Source organism: Rhincodon typus, chromosome 11 (genome assembly GCF_021869965.1).
Source record: "Rhincodon typus isolate 14 chromosome 11, sRhiTyp1.1, whole genome shotgun sequence".
Lineage (NCBI taxonomy): Eukaryota > Metazoa > Chordata > Chondrichthyes > Orectolobiformes > Rhincodontidae > Rhincodon > Rhincodon typus.
The window spans coordinates 19,006,638-19,017,078 of record NC_063342.1 but is presented as its reverse complement, the minus strand read 5'-3'; the positions used below and the strand labels follow the sequence as shown (position 1 = coordinate 19,017,078).

General features: G+C 43.3%; 1 protein-coding gene across 1 annotated transcript in view; it reads left to right on the top strand.

Annotated features, from left to right (window-relative positions):
* The window catches only part of LOC125484410 (protein dopey-2-like), a 79,035-nt gene that overhangs the window by 49,446 nt on the left and 19,148 nt on the right, over positions 1 to 10,441 (top strand). Inside the window, exon 2 of the mRNA XM_048603044.1 lies at positions 9,995 to 10,176. Coding sequence (XP_048459001.1) covers positions 9,995 to 10,176 — 182 coding nt within the window. The remainder of the gene's footprint in view (positions 1 to 9,994; positions 10,177 to 10,441) is intronic.

Genomic DNA, 10,441 nt, shown 5'->3' with positions numbered 1-10,441 from the left:
CTTCAAAATCTGACCCACCGCATCCCAAAACCAGCCCAGCTCATCCCCGCCTCCCTAACCGGTTCTTCCTCCCTCCTATCCCCTCCTTCCACCTCAAGCCGCACCCCCATTTCCTACCTACTAACCTCATCCCACCCCCTTGACCTGTCTGTCCTCCCTGGACTGACCTACCTCCTCCCTACCTCCCCACCTCCCCACCTACACTCACCTTTACTGGCTCCATCCCCGCCTCTTTTGACCTGTTTGTTTCCTCTCCACATATCTTCTCCTCTATCCTTCTTCTGTCCGCCTCCCCCTCTCTCCCTATTTATTTCACAGACCCCTTCCCCTCCCCCATTTCTGAAGCAGGGTCTAGGCCCAAAACGTCGGCCTTCCTGCTCCTATGATGCTGCTTGGCCTGCTGTGTTCATCCAGCTCTACACCTTGTTATCTCTGTTCTGCCCATTTTGCTGTACTTTTTAAAAGCCCATTACCGTGCACTGAGCTTGGGCAAAATAAAGCCTAGTTCTCCTTTTAGTCTTCCAGTGTTGTAGAGGAGCTTCCTCTATTGATTGTCTGTCTGTTCTGGAGTAGTGCCAATATATTAACCTTCCACATGTTATAGGAAAGTTGGAGGGTACAGTAAAGATTGACAGAAATGGTTTTGGAGATGAGGGAATCTTAGGTTGATGGTTGGGAAAAGGTGGGACCTTTCGCCTTGGGGAAGAGAAAGTTGAGCAGAGGATTGGAGGTATTCCAAATTGCAAGGGGATCTGGCCAGAGTAGACAGGAAAATACTATTTCCATCAGTGTTTCCTCATTTCCTTCCCAGCATGTGGGCCTCTGAGGCCTGTGGTTCTGCAAGTCGCTGCTGCACAATGTTGCCCGTACGACAATGAACATGAGAGCAGCTTGGAGGGAAGGGGTTTGTCTCAGTGCAAGAATAGAGAATAAGAGGGCACAGATTTTGGGTAACTGGCAAAAGAAGCATTGGTAACCTATAGATAACAATGTGGAGCTGGAGGAACACAGCAGGCTGGGCAGCATCGGAGGAGTAGGAAAGCCTGTTGTGTTCCTCCAGCTCCACACTGTTATCTCTGACTCCAGTATCGGCAGTTCTTACTATCTGAGTGGTAACGTAAAATAAGATTATTTTAAAAGCGGTGAATAATTAAGATATTTGAATGCACTGACTGAGATAAGGATGTGTTCAATTGAAGCAGTCATAGTTGTACAGTACAGAAACAGACCCTCTGGTTCAACTCATTGATGCTGAACAGATATCCTAAATTAATCTAGTCCCATCTGCCAGCATTTGGCCCATATCCCTGTAAACACTTCCTATTCATGTACCTATTCTGATGCCTTTTTAAATGTTGTAATTGTACCAGCCCCTACCCCATTCTCTGGCAGCTCATTCCATACATGCACCACCCTCTGTGTGAAAATGTTGCTCCTTCGGTTCCTTTTAAATTTTTCCCGTCTCACCTTAAACCTATGCCCTCTAGTTTTGGACTCCCCTATTCTGGGGAAAAGACCTTGACTATTCACCACATGAATGCTCCTCATAATTTTATGAACTTCTACAAGGTCTCCCTCAGCCTCCAGGGAAAATAGCTCCAGCCTATTCAGCGGCAACAGAGTTGGATCATTATTTATCGTGAAAAGGTTTGTGCAAGGCTACAGGAAAATGTCAGGGCTGTGGCACTGGGTAAGTTACTCTTGCAGACGCGTTGGGTTTCATGCTTTCCTTCTGTGATGGAGCCTTTCTCTAATTCTCTGTCAAATTATTGTTGTTCCCTCAGGTCCATGTGCAGGCAGGTGGTCACAACCTGTGCGCACTGTTAATATCATACTGCAACCGGTTACTAGGAGATGACTGAGACTACCCTCAGTCAGCTCCCTTTGTTGCCCTGCCCCCAGTCAGTTAGACATGATTTCACATTTGGGAATGTAAAACTAAATTCGTGCCACAAACCGTTCATGACAGTGAATCAGATGCATCTAGCATCCCTTTCCAGTATTAATTAGACCGTTCTTTTTTTCTGTAAAGTTATACTGAATCTCTGGCCTGTTCTTTAATCACAATCTAACCATCTGGCCAAGGGATTAACATTGGGTCTGGCTACTCGGTGATTAGATCTGTTCATTTATACACAAACACTCAGTGCCACGATTCAGGAAGCTCATACATAATGCATAGTTTAATCAAATCTACATAGGGATGTGGAATTACTAAAATTTATAATTCAACGTGTTAGTGGAATGTAGGACTGTACACTGTGGGATTTTCCTGTGTAGCATTCTGTTTTTATTTTAAACCAGTTAGTTCTTCAATTAGGGTAGTAGGGGGAAAAAAAAATCTGAATAAGTTGTTTATAGGTTAGTATTGCACAAACTAATTTCTGCACTATTTGTCTTTTATAAGCCTTCACGACAGGCCCTTGTAAAAGCTTTCTGAAACCGGACATTAGCATCAGGAACATTCACTCCCTCCAAGTCAGCTGTGGCTCGGTAAACGTCAGTCTCACCTTTTTTTGAGTTGTCAAATTCCACTCCAGAAATGTATGGTGAATAGTCTTTGACTGCAGTCTGGCGCAGGACTGAGAGTGGAGTTGTCTTTGCCTCTTATTTGAGGTGGATGGTGTGCAGATCTGTGTCAAAGGTCAAGAAGGACAACGCAGGATCGTTTACAGAAATGTTTGGAAGGATTCAAACATGGAATTCTCTAAAAAGTGGCCATGGATTTGGGAGGCTACAAGTCCGCTCAATAACGTTAAGGAGGGAGAGGCAGTTAGGATGTGAGGTTGGAAGAGTCGAGTGTTCTTCTTTGAGAAGAGACAAATGAACTGGAGAGCAGTATCTCTGAGAAGAAAGCTACTGATGATTAATAACACAAGGGCTGGGATGGGATTTGGATAGTCAGATGTTTCTTGGGAATAAAGTCAAGGGAGCAGGGAGTGTTTTGTGGTAGAATGAGCACGGATAGTACGTAGAGATTGGAGGAAAACTAGAGGAAGATGTAAACTCCAGACTAAATCATCGAATCCCTATAGTGCAGAAAGCCCATTCAGCCCATTGATTCTGCACTGACCCTCCGAAGGGCATTCCACCCAGACACAGCAAACCACCACCACCATCCACACTTGCCCCCCGCTCCCCCTGCCCAACCCTGACATTTTCTGTGGCTAACCCACCTAACCTGCACAGCCCTGGACATTACAGGGCAATTTCTAAGCATGGCCAATCCACCTAAGCTGCACATCTTTGGACTGTGGGAGGAAATCAATGTAGACATGGGGGGGGGGGAAAACGTGTGCATACTCCATACAGACAGATACCAAAGGCTGGAATTGAACCTGGGTCCCTGGCACTGCTAACCACAAAGCCACCGTGCTACCTGGGGCAAAGGTGGAGCCTTGGAGGTTTGGCCTGGTGAGCTCGGAGGAAAGAAGGGACAATCAACTGATTAGGTGACTGTTCATCTTGGTGAAGAAATCCATGAACTTTCCCAGATTCTTTTGAACTGATTAAAATCCTTCAGCCCTTCCAATGTGTGATACAGTGGTGTGGGACAATATACACACTTCAAACCATGAGATCTCTGGAGAGAAATGGAAAACCTGGCTTCAAAACCCTTGGGGAAGTTGAATTTGGAGGAAAAAGAATCTGGGCAAAAAAATATCTTTTCGATATTAAACTAGTTCAGGAGATTGCTCTTGCTTTGAATTGTCCGCAGTATTTATCCTTTTTTTTTAAGGATACCAGAAACAAGCTCAGCTTTTGCTTTAAAGAATTCACTGAATCTCTGTGCACCACAAGAGTTCCTGAGGGACTCCCCGTTCAGTGTATTAACTATCGACCTGTATTGCAAATTTGATACATATTCAGTGACCTGAAACCTTCAGTGACGTATTCCATGAACAAGAATAAACACACATCACACCTCCAGTTGTCAGTGCCATACCACCTGTTCACCAGGAGCAAAGGTTGGAGATAACAGTCTATGCCAGTGTACCATGAAATTATTCTCCATCTGTTGAAACATCCTGAGCCTGGTGCTGTTCATCAGGTAGTTCCTGTTTGGCTCTGCTGAGCATGTGGACTCTAAAGGTCTGCCCGGATATGAGGTAGCTTCCTGCATTTTAGGTGGGAATGCTGCCTGCAGTGGAATATCAAGTGAAATCACTGTTTTAAAATGAAACTCCTTGTACCGGGAGGGGTCCAAGCAAAAGGGGCAATAGTATCTAATGGAGTATGGTTCACAGTTAAAGTACAGTTTCCTAGGCGTTTCTATTAATTTGCTGTTTCTAGAAAGGAGCTAGTATGCTGCAATTTCATTTCATCTTTCAAGAGGTTATGTGGACATCCATGATGCTATTTGCCCTTTTTTTTAAATAGAAATAAATTTTATTGGATATAAATATGAAAACAGATAGATGGGTCCTGCTTTTTCTTGAACCTGACAATTTTTTTTTGATATTTAGAAACCAGCCTGACTTTTATCCTGAAATAAAAGCAAAAAAATGTCGGAATGCTTTTGTCTCTATATTCCCTCCTGCCCCACTGTTTTATTCCTTCGTGGGAGTATTTGCACTGGCACGGCCAACCTTTGTTCTCTATCCCTATTTGCCCTTGAACTGAGTGGCTTTTTAGGCCACATCTGGGCAGTTAAGAGTCAACAATGTCACTGTGGATCTGGAATTCCATTTCGACCAGTACAGACCAGACTAGTGTGGCAGATTTCCTTCCCTAAAAGGCTTTAATTGACCAGGTGGATTGTTACAACAATTGAAGAGTATTTTGCGTTCTCCATTTCCTGAGACTAGTTTAATATTCATTTCTAATTGAATTAAAATTTCACCGGCTTTCTTGATGGGATTTGAACCCATGCCCGAGAGCATTCTCCTGGGCCTTTAGGAGGGTCACTAGATCTGAAACGTTAACTCTGATTTCTCTTCACAGATGCTGCCAGACCCTGCTGAGTTTTACCAGCAACTTCTGTTTTTGATCGTGAGCCTCTGGATTACTAGTCTGATGCTATAATCACTTACACTAACAGTGAGGGTCAGTTTAGCTCAGTTGGCTGGTTGGCCAAGCCATGTGATGCCAACAGCGTGAGTTCGATTCCTGTACTAGCTGAAGTTACCATGAAGGACCAAGGTTTGCAATGTAGACTGAAGCCAACAGTGTGGGTTCAATTACTGCACTGACTGAGGTTACCATGAAGCACCCCCCTTCCTCCACCTCTCCCCTTGCCTGTGATGTGGTGACCCTCTGGTTACACCACCACCAGGCGCCTCGCTCTCATGAAAGTGTGGCCCTATGCTCTGGTAAGAGTACGGCGACTTGACACTAGCAGCTTCTTTGTGAAGAGAGAGACAGAGTTAATATGTCAGGTCAATGGCCTGACATTAGAAATCCTGATGAAAAGTCTTGGTGTTAATGTTTTAATTCATATTTTAAGACCTTTCTTTAGATTTGTAATTGAAGGTTAGCAATGTAAAACATAATCTCTTGTTTCTCTGTCCACAGACACTGAGCATTTTCTGTTTTGTTGTGGTTTTTCAGCATCTGCAGTATTTTGCAGCTGTATCCAGGAACGGTTTGCAATTTTTAGTCTGAAGACCCTCCAGGAAGTTGCTCAAAGTATTTTGAGAGACTCATTAGCGCATCCATGTTCTGCAAATAAATTACTTGAACAAATTCTGTCTTGATAATGCAGCACTGAAGTTTTATTTTCCTTGATTCACTCACTGGATGAGGGCGTTGCTGGCTAGGCAGCATTTATTGCCCAGAGGGCAGTTTGGAGTCACATGTAGGCCAGACCAGATAAGGATGGCAGATTCCTTCCCTAAAGGATGTTAGTGAACCAGATGGGTTTTTCCTGACAATCAACAATGGATTCACTCATCATTAGACTGTTAATTCCAGATATTTATTGAATTCAAATTCCACCACCTGCCATGGCAGGATTCGAACCTGATTTCCCCAGAACATTGCCTGAGTCTTTGGATTAACAGTCAAGCGATAATACCGCTAGGCCATCGCCTCCCCTGTCATTTCCTATGCTGCTGCGTGTGGTATGTGAAGAGGCCTGGGAGCCACTAGGTATTGGCTTGCCCCTCTGGGTTGCTGAGGGTGTAAGGGGCCAATTTATCTCGTGGCTGGTCCGTGCAGATCTTTCTTGCTGATTTCCCAGTTTCAGAATCTCCTTGGGATGGATTTCAAAGTTTTATAACCCAAATATGTATCAGGGCTGCTCTTCCTTGAAGCAACAACAAAAGACCATTTTGGCTGGCAACAAACCATTGTCTCTCGATTTAAACTGGAAAACCGCCCTGAAGAAGGATACAGATGCTTCAGTGGGTAGAGCCACTTTAATTTTCAGACAGGATGATGTGAAGTTAACCTTATTTTTGTTTAACTATAGAACCGAAATTGTCCTTGATTTCTTCTCTGTAATCGTAGGTTCTCTCCTTTTATGTATTTGCTTTTTTTTTCTTAAAAAAGAAGCTGTCATTACCACTTAGCTGCATTCCTGGAGATGTAATGAGTGCTGAAATCTGGAGTCTGAGCCTGACCTCCAATTCTGATCATAGCACTCAAGCAGGTACAATGTCCAAACGGGCATTTGTTTTTTAACAGGTTCAAAGCAGTTTAATTTTTAATTAGTTAAGCTTTTCAATTTGGGGAAATTATTACCTAGTTGCTGACACTTTACGTAGAGTGGAAACTCTAGCTGCCAAGACTGGCTGTGCTTCGCTGTTGTTCATGGTTTACCAAGTGAGACAAAAGAAGGATGCTCATCTGATCATAAATAACTAACTTTTTTTATTTTGGACAACTGAGTCATAGAGTTCTTAGAGAATGGAAAGTGGCACTTTGGCCCATCATGTCTATGCCAGTCATCAAACAGCCAACTGTTCTGATCCCATTTTCCAGCACTTGGCCCGTTGCCTTGAAACTATGGTGTTTCAAGTGTTCATCTAAATAACTTGGATAAAACCTGCAGATGAAGTGAAAGTTACTTGCCTTACCAAAACTGAATATGAATTTGCTTATAGCATCCTCCACTATTAACAATATTTCTTAAAAGCTATGGTTGCAATACTGGCACCAGTGTTACTGCAATTCATATCTGTCCACTGCAACAAAACATCTAGAAATTAGCCCGAAACGTCAGCCTTTCTGCTCCTATGATGCTGCTTGGCCTGCTGTGTTCATCCAGCTGTGCACCTTGTTGTCTCTAGAAATTACTGTTTCCAGTCTGACCTTCTGACCAACTTGCTGTCCCTGCTGTGTCCATTCTGCCTTTGATTTTGGTCAATGCGCTTCCCATTCTGCCTTTCTTTGGTTGCTGTGCCAGTTGATATTTGGGTGATTGGTACCAAGGAAGAGGTTATTTTATGTCTGATCTTGGCCACTACCTGCTGTGCTTTATTCAAACACCATTCCATCCACTGGAGGCATGTGGTCAAAGATTGTGGGAGAAACTGGTTTGAATTCATGGGACATTGGCACCACTACTTGGAAAGGAGGGAGCTGTTCCGATGGGACGGGCTCTACCTGAATCATGCTGGGACCAGTCCTGGCGAATCACATAACTGGGGCTGTGGAGAGGGCTTTAAACTAAATAGTGAGAGGGAGAATTGAGTTGCTTGAAAAATTGTGGAAAAATTTGAAGGGGAGCGGGGCTGTTGGGGAGCTCGGAAGAGGTTATTGAAGTTTCCAGAGCAAGTGTTAGGACAAGTGTTAGTCAGGAATCTAACTTTATATACAGTGGACAACTAGAGAAGGAGGGTAGTCCATGCAGGACTGAGAGTGTTGTATTTAAATGAAGCAACAGAAGGTAAATGAGCTTGTCGTGCATATTGAAATTGACAGGTACAATGTTGTGGGTATCACAGAGGGGTTGCAAAGGGAATCTGGTATGGGAACTAAATATCCAAGGATAAGTATCGTATCGAAAGTAACGGGTTGTAGGGGTGGTGTTGCCTTGTTGGTAAAGAATTGAAACTAAATCGATAGCAAAAAGTGAGAGTTGGAAAGGATCGAATCTGTATGGGTAGAAATACAAAGTTTTTAAAAAAAAAAAAAAAAAAAACCTTGATGGGGAGATAAAAGGTGTAGAGCTGGATGAGCACAGCAGGCCAAGCAGCATTACAGGAGGAGGAAAGCTTGATGGGAGTTGTGTACAGGCTTCCTGGCAGTAGTCAAGATGTAGGGAAGAAAATAAATCTGTAGATAAGAAAGTTAGTATTACAATAATCATGGGGAGCTTCAATAGGCAGGTGGACTGGGAAAATCAGGTTGGTAGCGGATCCCAAGCAAAGGAATTCTTGGAATGTCTTAGTTTTTTTGAGCAGCTTGTAATAGAGCTCACTAAGGAATTCTGAATTTGATGTGTCACGAGGCAGACTTGATTAGGGAGTTTAAGGTGAAGGAACCCCTTGAGGTAGTGACCATAATACAATAGAATTCACCCAGCGGATTGAGAGGGAGAACTGGAATCAGATGTAACGGTATTACAATTAAAGGTAACTGAAAAGACATGAGGGAGGAGCCAGATTGGAAGGGGACCTTGTAGGGAGGATAGTGGAGCAGCAGTGGCAATGGTTTCTGGCGGTATTTAGAGAGGCACAGCAGCAATTCATCCGAAGAACATACTAAGGAGAAGATGAGACCGCTATAGCCGACAAAGGGATTCCGGGACAGCATAAAAGAAAAAGTTTACAATGTAGTGAAGATTAGTGGGAATTCAGAGGATTGGGAAGCCTTTAAAATCCAGTTGAGGATATCTTAAAAAATGCAATGAGGGGAGCAAAGATGAAATATGAGAGTAGGCTAGCTAATTCTAAGGAAGATTAGAGATTATTTTAGATATGTAAGAGAGGCAAGAGTGGACATTGAACTGTTGGAGAAGTAATAATAGGAAACAAAGAAATCGAATAGGTACTTTGTATCCGTTTTCACAGTGGAAGCAGCATACCAGAACTTCATGAGGGGCAGTGGGGGAGATATGAGTGTAGTGGCCATCACTAAGGAGAAGATGCTCGGTAAGCTGAAAGGTTTGAAGATGGATAAATCACCCAGGCAAGGATGGACTACACCCCAGGGTTTTGAAGGAGATAGTTGAAATTGCAGAGGCATAACTGGAGTCAGAGGGTCCCAGAGGACTGGAAAATGACGAATGTAACATCCCTGTTTTAAGAAGGGAAGGAGGCAGAATCCAGGAAATTATGGAGTGGTTAGCCTGATCCTTGGTAAGATTAGAATCTTAGATTCAGAATTCTGTGAGGAGGTAACGAGCAAGTTAGATAAAGGAGAGCCAGTGGACATGATCTGTTTGCATTTCCAGAAGGCCTTTGACAAGGTGCCATGCAGTATGCTGCTAAATAAGATGATAGCCCATGGTGTTCGGAGCAAGCTACTGGTGTGAATCAAGGATTGGCTGACTGGCAGAACGCAGAGAGTAGGAATAAGGGTTTTTTTTAGGATGGCAGCCAGTGAGAAGTGGAATTCCACAGGGGTCGATGTTGGGAATGCAACTATCTCCATTGAAGCTTACAGTACTGAGAGGCCTGGATAGAGTGGATGTAGAGATAATGGATCCTAGTCTCTCCTACCAGTGGAAACAAGGGCACAGCCTTCGAGTGAAGGAATGGCCCTTTCAAACTGAGATGAGGAGGAATTCCCTCAGCCAGAGTGGTTTAACCTGCCAAACTCCTTGCCGTAGCAGGTTGTGGAGGCCAAGTTATTGAGCTATTTGAGACAGAGATATGTTCTTGATGAGTAAGGGGATCAAGTGTTATGAGGAGAAGACAGGAGAATGGTGTTGAGAAACATTATCAGCAGAGCAGGTTTGATGGTCTAATTCTGCTCATATATCTGCTGGTCTTGTATGGATAAATTTGAGTTTGTTGACTTGTAATTTGCATTTGTGATCCGGTAATTTGCTGCTTTTTCAAAAAAAAGACTTAAGTGTTGCCTTTTTAATCTTCTATTTCTGCAGGCACTTCAGAGCAATTTGAAGTATTCCCTTCTGCCAAAAAGGTTGATCATCAGCAAAAGGCTTGCTCAGTGCTTACATCCAGCACTTCCCATTGGTGTCCACCTGAAAGCGCTAGAAACCTATGAGGTTATATTTAAAATAATCGGAACCAAATGGCTGGCAAAGGACTTATTCTTTTACAGGTGCAGTAAATAAAGATTTGAACAGAGAAATAATTTGTTTAATCCAATTCATCATAATCTATTAAGCACATTGTCGGTTAAGCATTTATTATATATTGATATTTAACACTGCTGCCTGCAGATTATAGTAATAGAAATTTAATTTACACTTGTTAGAGTTCCGTCAGGTTAATCATCTCTGGTCCAGGACAACTCCGCAGGAGCTCCTCAGGGTCGTGTCCTAGGCTCAACCATTGTCAACTGCTTCATCAATGACCTATGACCT